Consider the following 17,709-nt stretch of genomic DNA (forward strand, 5'->3'; position numbering starts at 1 on the left):
TAATCACTCCCCAGATCTCTTGCATTGTTTATCTACTTTGTCTCGGAGGAAATCCTGGATCATGATTAATTTAAGTGCTAGAGTCTGTCTTTACTTAAACACGCCAGCATCGGAGAGAGAAAATAAGCACCCTGAATTATTACCTGGAAAGGTATAACCAGATTGACGGCTTCTCCAACTCTGCGGATATAGGTTTGCTTCAGGTGCCTTGGGATGCGAATCTTTGGCTGCTCTGAGTGAGGGCAGAACAAATAATTTTGTGATCAGTAAGTACACTGGAAATAGCCTTACATAAACATGCTGGCCTGAGAGTCAATGGGATATCCTTGTGCTGACGTCTCTACAGTAAAATCTTAGATGTGCCATTAACAGATTATGTATGGTAACTTTAGTTTCAAATGCTTTTTTCAAGCAGAGATATTTTCACAGTTTGACTCAACAAAATTTATCCCTGACCTCCTTGATTTTATGACAACTTCCTGTTTTTACAGTTATTATAAGTCTAAAGCAATTTTATAGAAAATACCAAGTTTTCTCTTAGGACTTTGTATATATTTTTCAGTTTCTAACAGCAAGTGTATTCTCCAATGAACATTCCACAAAAGATCTATAGGCACCACATTAGCTGATAAGAATGCCCATTCTTTCTCACCAAAAACAAAACAAAGCAAAAAAGTTTTAGTACCTAGCATTTGTTATTTAGGTAGTTCTGTTGGAATTGTATAGCAACTTTCTCCTCATGTGGCTATAAGTTACCTAAAAGGTAGCCCTAGCCCACTATGTATTAATGTTCATTAATTAAACACCATAAAGATACTAGAGTCAAAGTCTCGTAGGCTCACAGGGATAAAACGTGTGTCATCACTTGAGGGCTTAGTATTTGGCAGACACTGGGCTAAATACTTTTGATGAAGGGATTAATTTAAACCTCAAGGCCACCTTGTAAGATAGATACTGTTTTNCCAAATACTAAGGGATGAAGGGATTAATTTAAACCTCAAGGCCACCTTGTAAGATAGATACTGTTTTACTTTGTGATTAAAAAAAAAAAAAAAACAGGCACATAGGAGGTTGAGTAATGTGCCCTTGGTGACACAGCCAGGATTAGAACTTGGAGTCAGCCTTCAGATGCCTGGGTGGCTCAGTCCGTTAACCATCTGACTCTTGATTTCATCTCAGGTCATGGTCTCATGGTTCGAGAGTTTTAGCTCTGCATCAGGTGAGCTCAAGCCCTGCTTCAGGCGAACATGAACCCTGCTTTGGGTGAGCCATGCTTCTCTGTCTCTCTCTGTGCTCCTCATGGGATTCTTTCTCTCTTTCTCTCTCTGCCTCTTGCTCACTTGTGCCCTCTCTCTCTCAAAAAGAAAGGAAGGAAGGAAGGAAGGAAGGAAGAAAAAACAAAAAACAAAACCCTGGAGTCAGCCTTGAGTGCCTATGCTCTACTTGGAGGCATGGACTTCAGAGTCAGAGATCCAAGTTTGAGTCCTGGATCTGATATACAGTAGTTTTGTTTTCAGACTCCTGTTCCATAAAATCAGGATGATGAAAACACCTAATATGCACAATTGTTGTGAGGATTAATGGTTGAGAATAGTAAGTGTTCAATAAACTTTAGGAGATGATGATGATGATGATGATTACTGATTGTTGGGATTAGAAGAGAAGTTGAGGATCTCATAATTCCCTAACTTTACATATAAGGAAAAGGAGACTCAGCCAGATTCTGTAGTAAACTAAACCATCACGATAATAAAAACTAACACATATTGAGAGCTTATGTGGCAAACACTCTGTGAAGTAGCAACAGGAATCAGTATATTTAATTCTGATAGCCTCTTGATGTGTCAAGTACGATTATTTAAAAAAAGTTTTTTAATGTTTATTTGTTTTTGAGAGAGAGAGACAGAGTGTGAGCAGGAGAGGGGCAGAGAGAGAGGGAGACACAGAATGTGAAGCAGGCTCCAGGCTGACACTGGGCTCGAACTCACAAACTGTGAGATCATGATCTGAGCCGAAGTCAGACATTTAATTGACAGAGCCACCCAGGTGCCCTTATCAAGTACTATTATTATCTTTGTTTTGGAGATGAAAAAATTAAGGCTCAGGAAGATCATGTCTCTTATCTGAGATCACATAGCTAATAAATGATGGAAACAGGATTCAACTTAAATAGACTGGCTTCAGAATCTGTTAAGAAAATGTGCACTCTTCATGCTTTCCTGTATCCATCCATCCATCCATCCATCCATCCGTCCTGTAACTCACTCCCAATTGTCTGTGGCAGACATGGTCTGGAACTCAAATATCCAGGCCCCCGGTCCAATGTTCTTTCTCCTGGAACAGCAACTCTCAAATGTTTTGGTCTCAGGAGACTAATATACTCTTAAAAATTATCAAGGACTCTTCCCCCAAAAGCAATTTCTCAGTTTCTGCTTCTGTGGGCTTATCAATTTTTACTGTATTAGAAATTAAAACTGAACTTTTGAAATATCGTTATTAATTTAAAATAATAGCATCAATAACATTTTAACGGCATTATTTTATATTCTAGCAAATCTATTTAATGTCTGACTTAACAGAGGATATCTGGAGTCTCCTATTTGTTTCTGCATTCAGTCTGTTGCAATGTGTCGTAATGTGTTGTATTGGCTGAAGTCATTTAAATGAAGAAAATATGGCTTCTCACAGACAGGAGAAATATTTTAATAAACTTTTCAGACAATTATGGACATTCCTGTTTGATTCTACACTAAAATATGATAAATTGTAATTTCTTAAAGGTGACCTGCAATGTGGATCTGAGGCCACTTCAATTAACTTTTCATACTCTGTTACGTTAAAATCCACTGGTCTATCTTACATTTTTAATGTACATTTTACCCACGCATGTTTTTAATGGAAAATATCGCTTCACCAAATTACATAGATCTTCCAAATGTTGGCATATTACCTTACTCAATATAAAAATTACATTTATTAATATCTCCCTATTTCATGAGAAAAGTTTTTAAGTGTTCAGAGCTGTCAAGTCCATGGCAGTGGATGTAAGTTGCCCAAAATTCCAATTTTTGCTTGAAAGTTCCCATTTTTTTCACTGAAAGGCCAACAATAAAAACTCTAAGTTGCTTTCTTCAAAGTGACAGCTCATTACATTTGTTTTCTTAAAAATGCCTGCCAAGTAGTCATTTTTTCAAGTAAAACAGAATTTTGTGAGAAAAGTCACTAGTTCAGCCTCTTACTCAGTGGTACAAACGCTATTTCTACAGACAACCACTGTGCTATAGTATGCAGCATGAGGTCTTTACACATACTTTGCATCTCACTGCCACGTAGAGGTAGGAAAAACGTGTACTCAAGGACCAAGGTTTAATAAAATGAATAATTTTTATCTTCAGCAAGAACATGCCAAGGCAAAGTTGGCCCTTTGATTTTAACTATGAGCACAAGGTGATGAGGAAGACAGGAAGAACTAGTCTGGTTCGGTGGCACTGACTTGACCCGTGCTGAAGCACCTGCATTTTTACTCGCAATTACTTTTTTACCATCAGAACAGATGTCGAATGCTGAAAAGGGCAAATAATGCATCCATCTCATCATGAAGATGGTTCTTCATGACCGATCGGAGCCACGTTGCTGCTGTTGGCACCACGGCATGCATGCTGCCTCTCTTCAGGGGGAGCAGGCAGCCCCGTCAGAGCCAGCTCAGAGCCCAGGGAGGTTAACTAGCTGGTCCTCATACGGAGTTACAGACCCTGAGCTGACCTCCACACTGGTGAAAAAGAGCCATTTTGTTCATGTCTAACTCCCAGGGGGTATTAACAATATATCAAAAGAGTGACAGCAAAATAGGAAGTTTGAGAAAGAAAGGGGTTAAAAAGTAAAATCAAATAATGTGAAAGCCTTGCCACTTACCAATGATTTCCTTCACCAGGATGGGCTGGGAGTAGTATTTGGGCTCGCTGGCCCCCGCAGCGTTCACAGCCTTCACACGGACAAAGATCCTTGCATCTGTAGGCAGACCTGTGATGGTGAACTTGGTCTTTTCGATCAGTTCTGTGTTTGCCACTATCCAATTGTCAGCTAAAATCCATAAAAGAAAAGGAGAAGAAGAAAAAATGGTGTTTAGTGAAAAAAAAATCCTAATTGGTACAGTCGACTCCAAACTGGTATTTTACTCATAATTAAATCAGTTGGAGGAAATTGACTTTGGTCTGGACTCAAACTACATGGGTAGGCATTTTTCATATTTAAATGAAAAATGGCCTAGAATGGCTAATGCAAATAATGGGAAGAAGGATAATCAGATTCTGCTGTTTCTGAAAAACCTCTTATTCAGGCTACTATGATACTAGAGTATCCTGAATTCTTGGGGACAGTTACTATGATTCTGGATACTGAAGTGATACTAGAATATCCTGAATCATGGTAACTGTCCCCAAGAATTTTGTAGCAGTTTTGTTCCAATTCAGTTTCATAAGGATTGACATAATCATGACATTGAGCCATCTACATACGTTAAAGTTCAGAAGAACAGGAGAACACTATTCTTATGAAAGAGAGACACAAACCTTTATAGTCATATAATCTCTCTGTTTAATTTGGCTGTTTTTTTTCTTATGAGGCACTCATATGTGCATAGGGAGGCTGATCATGTTCCCATTTACGAATATAAGAAGCTAATATCCATGGCAGAGAGGAAACAGCTCCGGAGACAAGGCCTCATAAGGAATTGGCATAATTCTTTCACTTCAATAAAAAATGATGATATTTTTAAAAGGTTTTGGTAGCTTTGTCTATAACGTCAAGACAATGTAAACCTAGCATTCAGGGGTTGCAAATATTTCAACTTCTAAAAGTTTGTATGCATTATGCCCATGGGGTGTGTGTGTGGGGGGGGGGAAGGCTTGGGTCCCACATTATTAGTTCCCTGTCTGCCCACCCCCCTGATCTCTAAGGACTTTTTCATGTGTGGGTGGTAGGTGTACTTCATGCTTGGCCATGGAACATTCCCAGAAACTGTATCATATAGTAAGAAAGTTTGAAAGCTTTCATAGAATACTTTACCTGGTAGGTCATATGCAGCCTCCCCATTTTCATCAGACTGTTTTGCTGATGTACCTTTGAGAATCCGTCATTAAAATTAATTAAAGACACCCACTTTCACACCAGAAGAATATCGTATGAGTAGTCAGCATTCTCTGTTAGTAAAGTATGCAAAGTATGCAAAGATATTTGTCTTCAGAGCAGTGACGGAAGACACCACACACATTGGGGTGGGGGGGGGGAGTTCCTCAGGAGAGCCACAGTCTGCTCTGTTCAGACTGTGGTTTTGTCCTGAGGCATCTGTCACAGAGAAGAAGAGCAGAAAAGAGGCTGGGCGCCTCTAGCTGTGCGAACAAGAGGTAGAGAGGAACAAAGCAAGACCCTGAAGAGAAAGGAGGAGCGGGTCCTGGACTCCACAGGGGAGAAGCACACAGTAGAACAGTCTATCTTGTCATCTGTCCCTGTGACCACAGCCAAGGGTCCTCCCAGGTACCCAGAGAACACAGTGCTCCTGCTATGGGGTTCAAGCATCACAGTCTGGGACTGAGGGCACTGAGAATAAAGTCAGCCCTGTCTTCCCAGCAGCTCAGGAGGCAGCCTCTGGTTGCCATGACAACGAGCTCGGCAGTCAAGGAAACAAATTCAGCCTGCTTGGGTCCCTGAGATCCACATGACTGGAGGGAATGTTGCTGGCTCCTGGGGTGGTCCTGGGTATACCCCGCTGGTTTGGGATGATGCCTTTCCAGTTATCGGGAGAGGAGTAGGGGAGTGGAACCCCTCGGAACCTTCTCTCTCTTACCCATCCCTTCTAGGAGTATCTGGGAGGAGCAGGGAGCCAAAATATCCTGGTGGTTGCAAGGGCATGTGGATGATAAAAATTACTTAAGGACACTAAAAAAGAGATATATCTTTAAGCCAATGGTCAGATTGGGAGGCACTGTGCTGATGTTATCATAGTGAAGAGACAGTTGATGAGAAAACGAAAATAGGAGACAGAAAACTTTCTTGAAATAGTGAAGAACTAGTAAAGGAGAGATTTCAAGAGAAGACAGGACAAAACAAGATCAGAGGGGAACAAAAATAGCCCATCCCTTCACATCTGAACCACTTTAATTGAGGAAAACAGAGAAAGAAAATGGTATCCAGGGGATGGGGACAGAATACGAAAGTTATTTGATACATGAGGAGAATTTTTAAGAAAGAAAAGAAAGAGCTAGAGTGAAGGAGGAAAACAAAGAAGAGTAATGTGCTGCAGGCATTAAAAAAAAGAGAGAGAGAAAGGCATAGTCAAAACCAACACACGATCTTACAAAAGAAAGAATTCTTTTACAGAATAAAACCTGACATATCTAAAGCATTAAACACTACAGAAAATTAGTCTGGAGGACAAGAGCCATTAAAAAGAATGAAGAATAGGGCAGCCACATAAAGAAAGAAAAGACTGCAAGAAGAAAGATATACACGTTATAAAAGAACTTCCATACAAAGCTAATTCCAAAACGTTATGTGGCAAAATATATACATAATAATGACTGTGTACATATACATATGTATATACCCGTATACATATGTATCTACACAGATCACACACAAAATTATGTAAAATACACTTCGTTGTATTTTATCTAAGGTGGGTAACATCAAAATGACAGCCATCTATCATTTTGCTGTATCTTCTTACTTTTTAAACCTATCAGAAAGAAAAGAGTAAAGAATTTGCTCTGTTTCATACAAACACAACTGTTCGTGCTCAGCAGCCACACCACATGTAAGATGGGGAGATTTTGCTGGATGGGTGATATAAATAACAGAGTGGAGTACTCATGAGTTTTTGAAATGGGGGGAGGAACAGAATGGGAATAAACCATATTCTGAAGTGCTCAAGAATTTACCTTTTTGCATTAGAGACACCCCCCTCCCGTGCTGGGATGCCTGGAAACCTTCTCATAATGTCCCCACTAGTTTTGGTTAGTGGCTTTCTATGCCCTGGAGAAATGAAGCAGAGTGCTCTGTGAGCAGAGCATATGTCAATGGAACGGTTACCAGGATGCCTTGCCCCCTTTCTTCTTGTTCCCTCCCAACCAGCACCAACGGTGGCTTCCAGGGTTGCCCCAATCCGGGGGCCTGGGACTTCCTTTTCCACAGTTTTCTCTTCATAGGAAGTTTCTTCTCCACAGAGGTTTTCTCCGGGGTGGGTGCCTTGGTAGTCACATTCCTGATTTCCCAAGTGTGCTCTGTAGTCTCTCTTTCCTTCAGGTAAGATCCACATTAAAGTTTGGAGTCCAGAGAGTTTTCTCAGCAGCTAAATCTTGGCCTATCATTTGTGGAGATATGTACAGGCTTCCCCGGTGGGTTGTTTACCTGCCTCATCTGGAGTGGAGCCTGAGTTCAAACTGGGGCAGTTTTATTCATTGATTTTCAAATCATGACAAGCAGGATACCAAAACCACAAGAGGCTTTCAGTGAATTTCACACCATTTTTGGTTTGAGGTACACTCTGGCCATATTTTCTTGTGTCATTTTCTCTTTGTCTATTATTTCTGTCAAGTTTTTTTTGCCTGTTTCTCTTCTCTTACTAAATTTCAGTGATTAAATTTTTATATACTGAGACGAGTTCCTGTCATATGTCAAAACTATTGCTTATACCCTCTGAGATTTAATGCTGCTTCCTTTAAACACTGAAAGTTGTCCTTAATTCTTCTTCTCTTTTTTCTTTAGGAAGATAGGGGGTGATCACCAGCTAGCCGAATATATAGTCTCTCTTTATTACCCAGAAATAAGCAGCTTTTGTGATAGCTGACCCCTGCTCTGTACAGGCTTTAGAATGTTCAACTTGCTTCATCCTAACTAGACTTTTATTTTGCTTGGTGCAGTTTAATTCCACCAATTCAAGAAGTGGAAATCCTTGAAGTTTTGTGAGAATCTCCTCTTCCTACGTCTTAGACTTACCATGTTGTGTGATCTGGCAGCCTATCTAGGATATTTCTGAGGTCTCCATTTGTTAGCATCAAGTACCAAAGAAGGGCTAAATTTTTATCCACCTTAGAAGGAAGACTTTTGCTTGTTGTCATTTTCAGTAGGAAGGAGAAGAGTTCCCAAGAAAGATAACAAAAGAAGGGGGGGAGTATCTCACCTATTGATGATGGTATTCATTTTAACTACCAGTTGTACTTACTTCCTTCAAAGCAATACTCTAGCACATAGCCATCTAAACCTGCTGCACCAATCTGGTCTGGGGGCCGCCACTTCATTGTGACAGTGGTGTCAGTTACTGAGTCAACGGTCAGAAGAGTAGGAGGGCTGGTTACAGCTTCAAAGATGAAAGAAAGAAAAGAAAGAAACAGAAGAAATTATTAACTATGGTATTAAAGCACAGACTGTGATACAATGAAGTAGGATACAAATAAAAATATACACAGAGGCTCATGCCTTAATAAAATTCAGTGAAGACTCCTTGAGCATAAGCTGTGTGGAAGGCAAAGATCTGCTAGGTGTGGAAATTTTTAGAAATGCTGCCACACTTTCCCTCCAGGTTGGGAGGATGTTGAGAGAGGCTGGGAGGCCCAAGAAAGTTGAAAAAGCCAGAGTTTGAGATCTAATGATCCGGAGTAAATTTCTAATAATACTCTAATTTTAAAGTGGAAACTCTTATACTAAATCTTCTTTCTATTGAAAAAAAAAAAAGTAGTACTTCACTACCATAAAAGAGTGGAGACATCTTATCTTCTGTTTCTTTGCCTTTACTGAACTGACTTTGTTGGTTCAGTAGATAACATTTAAGGTGTGACTGTAAAGCAAAGAGACTAGTTTTCAAGAGTGCTTTGTAGAAGTGGTCTCTGTTTTAGTTATATTGTTTATACCTAGGTCCTGGGTTATACCTTCAGAAGGACAAATGGGGAGTGATAATGTGTCAGTGGGCTCAGTTACATGTTTTCAGTGGGGAGCAGCAACCAGATCCACCTATATTTCTCACTGGAATTCTGGTAATAAATTCCAGGTCTACACTATGAAGACATTCAATTCTACCAAAGTTCTTTTTCAATTTCTTAGACAGAAAATTGCCCCTAACCACCTCCAACCTCTTGCTCATCCACCACTTAAAGAAGCCCCCAGGTCTGCTCCAGTTAGAGGTTGGAAGGGAGCAGTTACAAGTTAGGGCAATGATTTCCATGACAGAGATATAACTCTCTTGACTCACCCAAAGGAACAAAAGGCTTGGAGGGCATACTGGGCTTGGAGATGCCAACGGCATTGACCGCAAAGATGCGGACCTCATAGGCCACACCTTCAATCATCTTCTTAGGCTCAAAAGTCGTTTCTTTGCAGAGATCAAAGTTTAGCCTCATCCATCTGGAGCTTTGTTTCTTTTTCCTCTCAATAAAGTATCCTGTAGGTGACACAAAATGGAAACTAAGGTTTTTCCATGGCTTCCAAAATTAAACTTCGTCAGATATTAGAATTCATAAAATCTCTAAGTAAAATAGTCAGGTATGTGTATATTTTTGAGCCACCTTATTCCATGAGTTGTTTGAGGGAAATTCCAGGGAATACAAACATTAACATCATAGGACTAGAAAAAATTAAAATTGTACAGGAAGAGAAGAGAGAAAAATAAATCACAGCTATGTAGAACATAGAAATACCATTGTTATGACTGAGTAATAGATTTGGCTATGAGTCTAAACAATATAGGTAAGAAGAGGGAAAACTCACTTTTGTGAGTTTCAAGTAGAAAAAATTCTTGTTCCACAGGAAAGCAAATTCTTCTAGGCATTTATCTCTAAAAAAAATTTCTTCATAGACACTATTTACTAACCAGAACAATTTAAAGTTAGACTTACAGATATTACAAAACTAGATATTAAATGTAGATGTCAAACAAAAAAGAGAATAGGCAGTCAGATGATATTCATCAAAGTTATTTAGACTCAAATACTTATAGAGAATCCCAAAATATATTTCAATTTGAATGGATATTTAAAGTCATAGTAGAATAGGTTTCATTCTACATGCCATATTTTTAAATGTGCTCTGTACTAATAAGCATAAAGAGGACTCCATCTCCAATGGTGGTTCCACAGACTGACCAACATGCAGTTACCTAAGATTGGGGACCCTCCATCATAGACAGGAGGCTCCCAGTTCATGATGCACCAATCGTCTCCCACATCTGTCACACTTGGTGCCACTGGAGGATCAGGGATGTCTGTAGCAAACAAAAAATGGAATAGATGAACAGAATAGAATAGAATAGAATAGAATAGAAAATGTAAAAGAAAATACAGTAAGAGTAAGTGAGAGCACAAGAAAAATGTTACCTGGAAAATCAGTTTTTTGTGATAATCATAGAATACTTTTTCATGTTTATTGAAATGCATGTAGTAACTAATTTGGGCAAAAAGTCATGCCCCATATGGGATAAGGGAAGGTGAGCCCAATAAATTTAAATATAATTATGTATTCAAGTCCTTTAAACTAGTGGTACAACATTCAAGAACAAGTCCCATATGGAACTCAAGATACGTGTCCTTTACCTTGAAAATGGTATCCAAGAAATTACTGCATAAATATCAGATATGATTTTGTGTTGTGTTTTGTTTTTAACTACAAATTGAACTTCCAGTAGAACTGAATCAAGGACTTACTGTTGTAAATCAGTTGGAAGAATCAAATGTTAATTGGTAGAAATCCAAGTAAAAAATGGCAAGTTATCATATCTTGTTAACATAGTTGAGTGTTTGATAAAGTGACCTTAGTTTTTGGTCCATTTGAAATATGTTTCTTAAGGGAGAAATAAAGTGAGCTGAAGAGATCATGAGAGTTTGGACCACCAATAATCTGCTGGACTTATTTCACTTGCTTTCAGGCTTAGGAAAAATGCACTTCAGTGGACATCTAAGGACTAATGCAAATCTTACTCTTCTACAATGGTTGTGATATTGGAAATTGTTTAGCAATTGTTTCAGTGACTTTAGAAGGAACTGAAAGGGAATACGCCTTTGGAAAGCTAATGGCCAGCAACCTCAAGTGGCTAACCTTAGTTATGCATCCCTGCAATTGAACCTCTAGGCAAGAAAAAAGACTAAGAGAAGGGAAGGAAAAGGAAAGGAAGGGAAGGGGAGGGGAAGGGAAGGGAAGGGAAGGGAAGGGAAGGGAAGGGAAGGACAGAAAAGAAAATGAATGGGAAAGGTAGAAAAAGAACAACAGTGATTTATAAAATATAGCTATATGTGTTTTATTTGTTGACTACCCAGAAGAGTTGAGAGAACCAAGAGCTGGCAAAGTCTACTCTGGATATGGACATGTCAATTTGATTCTAGAAGTTTGTTGATCCAGAAGGCTTACCCACAACTTTAATCTTGATGCTTGCATGTGCTTCCCCAGCTTCATTTTTCAGATTTATGTGGTAAACACCAGAGTCTTCTCTTTCAGCGATGTCAATGACCAGACAGCTACTGTCAGGGTAAGATTCTGCTCTTATCCGGCCGCTGCCCTCCATAATAGCCTAGGGAGGAGAGAACAAAACACGGCATGACCTATATGACAAGGACTATTCCAAAGTGCCTTAGAACTTAAGCTGGATATGGTGCTAACGCCTAAAATACCTGTTGTTAATGTAATCCTCCACCAACCCCAAAGGTAAAGGTGTTAACATCCCATATTACAGGAGAAAGCTGTGGCTCAGGGCCACACGGCTAACAATGAGAAGAATTGGGATTTGTCTCCAAAGCCCACTGACCACAAACCCACCAAAGAGAATGTTGGAAGACTAAAAATAGGAGTGCAGAAGTGTTATTTTAGTAGAGAAGTCTCTTTGTAAATGAAATTGGAATATTTAAGAACTATCATGACTTGCTTATTTCTTTATGTGTCTTAAAAATTTAGAAGTACTGAAAAGGGTTGAAGAAGACCACAATGCCAGTTTTCCATACAAGTTATTGAGTATTGATTTTTCCCTTCCAATAGGACATGAAAGAATGAACATCTAATTCCCAAAGTAAAGACCGAGTGAGGTTGGGCCTTCTGCTATATTTTCTTTTATTTTCTCCTTCTTCTCCTCTTCATCCTTCTACTTATCCCCTTTTTCTTCTACCTCACTTCTTTCCTTCTTTCTTTCTTAAATCAGAAATTTAAAGTAGCATTTCATTTTTCCTAATTCCTAGGACATATCTCCTATATGACAATGGATAGCCAGTATACAAAGAGAAAAAACAGAGAAGGTCAAGGTAATTTAGAAAACTGGGTAATTTTCTAATAATTATTAAATTAACTCTTTACTTTTTTTGTGTCTGGATTAGGACTCCTAAGTCTTCAATAACATAAGATTGTGAGAGCAATAAGAATGCCCGAGATAGTTTTCATAACTCTTCTGTTTTACAATAGAACAAAATTTTCTCATATTAGCCAAATTCATGCTTAAGATTATAAAAGGTCTTCTGTTTTATTTTTAATGTGAAAAGAAAATACTTAGGCTGGTGGTACATTATCTTCCTTAGTTTTCTATATTTTATTTGCTTGTCTATTGTGCTATGTAATTTACATTTTAGAAATAGAGTTCTATGAATTTTGACAAACTTGTGTAATTGTGTAATTTACCACCACTGCAATCAAGACACATAGCATTTCCATGACTCCCAACAATGTCCCCATGTTCCTTCACAGTCAACTCATTCACTCCCACACTCTGGTCCCTGGCAACTACCAATCTGTTATTTATCTCTCTAGTTTTCCTTTTTCCAGAATGTTCATATAAAAGATTCAAACAGTATGTAACCTTTTGAATCTGTCCTCTTTCACTTAGCATGATACTCTTTAGATTCATCCGTGTTACTGTATGTATTACTAGCACCTTCCTTTTTACTGTGGAGTAGCATTCTACTGTATATTCCGTGTGCAGTTGGCTTATGCATGTACAAACTGTATGTTTGTGCAATTGGACTTTTTGGTTGTTTCCAAGTTTTGACTTGCTCCATATCCTTGTAAGTATTTGGTATGATCAGTTTTTAAAGATAATTTTTGTTAAAATACTTTCTGTTGTTTTTGTTGTTATTCAGCTTCTTTCATTCAGCATAATTATTCATCCAAGCTGTTGCTGAAAATTTTACTTAGTATAGAATTCTAGGTTGATATTTTTTTTTTAGAATTTTTTAGAATTCATAGTACTCTACGTTGACAGTTTTCTGTTTAAAGATATTGCTCACTGTCTTCTCATTTGCCTTGCTTCCAGAGAGATCTGCTATCACTCTTTTCTTTACTTCCATATACTTAATGTGACTTTCCCCCCATCTACTTAAAAAATTTTTTTTCTTAATTAGAAAGTTTGAGCAATTTGATTTTTAATGGGTTTTGGTGGGTTTTTTCTTTTCTTTATTTTTATTATTTATTTTTATTATTTATTTATGTGATATAATTTATTGTCAAGTTGGTGTTTTTTTAATTAAAAAATTTTTTAATGTTTTATTTATTTCTGAGAGAGAGAGAGAGACAGCCTGAGCAGGGGAGGGTCAGAGAGAGAGGGAGACACAGAATCTGAAACAGGCTCCAGGCTCTGAGCTAGCTGTCAGCACAGAGACTGAGGCGGCGCTCAAACCCACAAACTGAAGCCAGACGCTCAACTGACTCAGCCACCCAGGTGTCCCTGGTGTGGCTTTATTAATGCTCTTTATGTTTAGATTTTGTTGAGCTCCTTATATCTGCAATTTTTATTTTTATCAAATTTGGAAAAATTTTAGCTCTAATTTCTTTACATATTCTTCAGTCCTTCTTTTTGGAGACTTTAATTACACATACATTTCACTGCTTGCAGTTGTCCCAAAGCTTAATGATGCTCTTTTGTTTTTTCCTCCAGAAAACAGAAAAGGAGAAAACACTCTTCAACTCTTTTTTTTTTTAAATAAATAACTTATTTTTTGGAGCAGATTTAGACTCATTGCAAAATCAAATGAAAAGTACAGAGAGTTCTCATATAACCCCTCCCCCACGCATACACAGCCTCTTCCACAACTGACATCCCACATCAGAGTGGTATATTTCTTACAATTGATGAGCCTACGTTGACACATCATTATCACTCAAAGTCTACAATTTACATTAGTGTTCACTCTTATGTTGTACATCTGTGAGTTTTGCCAAACCTATAATGACATATGTCCACAATTATAATATCATATGGAATAGTTTTACTGCCCATAACACATTTTACATTAGGAGCCACAGAATGACATTTGAGCTAGTACTACTCTACCACCCCAACCTTATTTATTATTTTCCTCCTTATTCACTCTGGCTTTTTTTCTGTTCCTTCAACACATCAAGCTCATTTCTTCCTTTCTTCTTGTCCTTTGCTCTTGCATTAACCTTATCTGGAAATCTCTTTCCTTTGAAGACTATTGTTATTTCCCTTGCAATCACTTGCTAATCATATTATACTGTTTTCAAAAAATTTTTCATAGCACTTATTACTATCTAAAGTGATTTTGTTCATTTGTTTATTTATTTATTTATTTTTAATGTTTTTAATTTATTTCTGAGAGAGAGAGAGACAGCATGAGCAGGGGAGGGTCAGAGAGAGAGGGGGACACAGAATCTGAGGACAGGCTCCAGGCTCTGAGCTAGCTGTCAGCACAGAGCCTGACGCAGGGCTCGAACCCACGAACCGTGAGATCCATGACCAGAGCTGAAGTCAGACGCTTAACCGACTGAGCCACCCAGGTGCCCCTGTTCATTTGTTTATTTAATAATTCATCATTTATTTCTCTTCCACTTCACTCTCGGACACCCATTAGAATGAAAAATGGGATCTTTACTGCACATCAAAATATACCTGGTCACAGAGTAGGTAGTCAGAAATATGAAAAGTAGATGAATGATGATTATATTTGCCTGAAAATCAGTGATCTTTCTTAATCCAAGGAATTATATCTATACTGTACCCTTGTACATTTATTTGTTTTCTTCTTTCATCTGACTAATGGAAGGCAGCAAGTGTCATGGGCTGTGTGTGTGTGTGTGTGTGTGTGTGTGTGTACTTCAAACAAACCTTATCCGCTCGGCTCCAAAGGGCTTTGGGAGGTGGTTCTCCAGTGACAGGAATCTCAAGACGAAGTTTGCTTCCTGCAATTACTGTCACTGTATTGTCAGCATCAAGACCATCCAGGATGATCTTAGGAGGATCTAGAATATTAAACATGGCCTTTGTTATCAGACAATCATTTCCATGTGAATATCTGGGCTAGTATTTTGCTAGTGCTAAATACTGGTAGCACCAGTATTTTATCTGGTCAGAAGGAATATGAGAGGAGGCAAAGTAGCTGGTGCCTGGCACCTTGCAAAGCTACTTCATTGTAAAACTTCTTAAGAATCAACTATTATGATTAGTGACATACCAATTCATGTATTTTTTCTTTAAATATCACAGTTTTGAATGTATTATATTTCCAAGGTAAGCAAAAACAAAAAAACAAGAATACAACTCTGAAATGATTTATCTACTCACCGACAACACGAACTTTGGCAGGCAAAGTAACCGAGTAGGCATCTGGTGCAAATACATAATCACCTTCATCCTCAAGGAGAGCATTGGCTATCACTAACTTGTGGATTCTAAGGAAACAAGAAAAACATTTCTAAGAATTTTCAAAGATTTAGATTGTATATGGCCCAACTAAAGAGACAGCTGGCCTTTATCTGATGAATTTGTTTAGTGCAGGCTGGAGAGAAAGACCAAGAAACAGACAATATTTATTGATCTTCATCAAATATTCATTTTTGAGTTTATGAAATTATCTGTACAAATACAGTATGCTTATTATGTATGCAAAAGTATAGTATTCCTTTTTCATCTCATAGCTTTAAAAAGAGGCTAAAATATAACATCTCACTAGTGCCATACTTAATGATTTAAAATATTACTAAGAACAATCTTGACTTTAGGTTTATATGCCAAATCTAAAAGCAGTAGTTCTTAACTTTTGGTGGATCAATGAATATCTGATGGACACCACTGATCTGGAGAAAAGTATGTATTTTTGTACACACAGACTTTGCTTACATGTTCAGAGGATTTATGGGGCCCCTGAAGTTCATTAATGATCTTAACCAGTATCATAACCAGGATCCATAGATCCAAGGTTAAGAACTCTTGCCTTAGATCTTTGTTAGATTCTAGGATATTATGTCCACCCCCCAAAATTGTGGAAAGGTCACGTGACTTATTAGGTTGGGACAGTTAATCCTTTTGATTGAATCCATAGGATTTAGTATCATTCCTTTAGCCTTGTGTTTAGATGGAAAGAGTCAGTCAATGGCTTTTGAATAGACAAAGTACCATATACCATAAAGTGCAGACCAAGGATCACTGGTAGGACATGATGTAGAACAGAAGAGTCATACATTCTTGCTATTTGGGAGCAAAGAACCAGAAATAGATCCTCTTTTTATAACTACTCGCCAAACCTCCTCGCCAAATATGTAATTTAGGAAGTAGAGAAAGAGTGCATATTGGGACCAGTTACGAACTAACTTGCATACCTTCCTTTGTGAACAACCTTTAGATGGTCAGTTTCCTGAACAGGTAGGCCATTTTTAGTCCATTTTCCTGGTATGTGTTCAGAGATTTCACACTTCAAGCAGATTTCTTTTCCAAGGTTTACAGTTTGATCAGTCAGAGGTGTCAAAATCTTCAGAGGTTTCACTACAGAAATAACATTTATAAATGCCAAACCCAAACTCCAGACAGGCCAAGATGGTATCTTGTTTTGAAAAGGAGAATTTGTTCCAGTGCAATTGATATATTATGGAATAACCAGAACGTAACAAAATATCATGTTTGATTATGCATGATTTCATTCATGAAGAAGAAGAAATGGTACCCAGCTGAACTGAGTCTGGTACAACTGCACAAAATGTCCATGTGTGTGCATGCACACACACATACACATGTCAAACATCTACCAGCTGCTTGAATCCACCCAGGCAACACAAACCACACTCATGCACATCAGAGATTACCACTGTCCATCCAATTTCAGATAAACTCTTCCCACTATTTAACAGTGTCTCACTAGCTATACTTCCCACACTGCCTACCCAAGGAAATTTTAGGTCTCATTTAACATAAAGTGCTATATTTATTAACCATTGGGCAGGATCCATAGAGCCAAGCTTAAGAACAGTTGCCACAGATCTTAGATCTATGATACTGTTTTTAAAATTAGGTTCTTATTGTTTTGTTTTAATGTGTGGCTGAAAAATTTTTGAGTATTGTGCCCATAACCTCATTTTCACCATTAGTCTTGTGGTTTTAATGCATGACTTTGTATAGCATAGTGAGTTTAGAAACGCATATATTGTATTATAGCAGAACCAACTGGCAAATTCACTCATGGGTTATGCAAACATTATCAGGATTGTATATTGTATCTAAGTATCCTCTATTTATGTGGTCTTGGGATTACAGTATTTCTTAACCATTTGGATAATTTCTCTGGCAGGTGATTTTTACACTTCCTTCCCAATGCTGTGTTTTACTATTAATCTGAGTAGTCGATTTCTTTTTCAGAGACCCTGACTGATACCACATAGACACTCAGTTAGAATGGAATCCAATTTTACTTATATAAAATTGCTACCAGTAGCAATAAAATAGATTGAAATGTTCCTAAAATT

General features: G+C 38.0%; 1 protein-coding gene across 1 annotated transcript in view; it reads right to left on the minus strand.

Moving 5' to 3' along the window:
* The window catches only part of MYBPC1 (myosin binding protein C1), a 69,240-nt gene that overhangs the window by 16,306 nt on the left and 35,225 nt on the right, over positions 1–17,709 (minus strand). The window contains exons 16-25 of the mRNA XM_077772182.1: positions 16,573–16,735; positions 15,539–15,645; positions 15,083–15,216; positions 11,389–11,548; positions 10,145–10,249; positions 9,242–9,430; positions 8,219–8,353; positions 5,065–5,118; positions 3,913–4,080; positions 144–232 (exon numbers count right to left, since the gene is read on the minus strand). Of these exons, the coding sequence (XP_077628308.1) occupies positions 144–232; positions 3,913–4,080; positions 5,065–5,118; positions 8,219–8,353; positions 9,242–9,430; positions 10,145–10,249; positions 11,389–11,548; positions 15,083–15,216; positions 15,539–15,645; positions 16,573–16,735 (1,304 nt within the window). The remainder of the gene's footprint in view (positions 1–143; positions 233–3,912; positions 4,081–5,064; positions 5,119–8,218; positions 8,354–9,241; positions 9,431–10,144; positions 10,250–11,388; positions 11,549–15,082; positions 15,217–15,538; positions 15,646–16,572; positions 16,736–17,709) is intronic.

This window comes from Crocuta crocuta, unplaced genomic scaffold (assembly GCF_008692635.1).
Source record: "Crocuta crocuta isolate KB4526 unplaced genomic scaffold, BGI_CrCroc_1.0 scaffold216, whole genome shotgun sequence".
Taxonomy (NCBI): domain Eukaryota; kingdom Metazoa; phylum Chordata; class Mammalia; order Carnivora; family Hyaenidae; genus Crocuta; species Crocuta crocuta.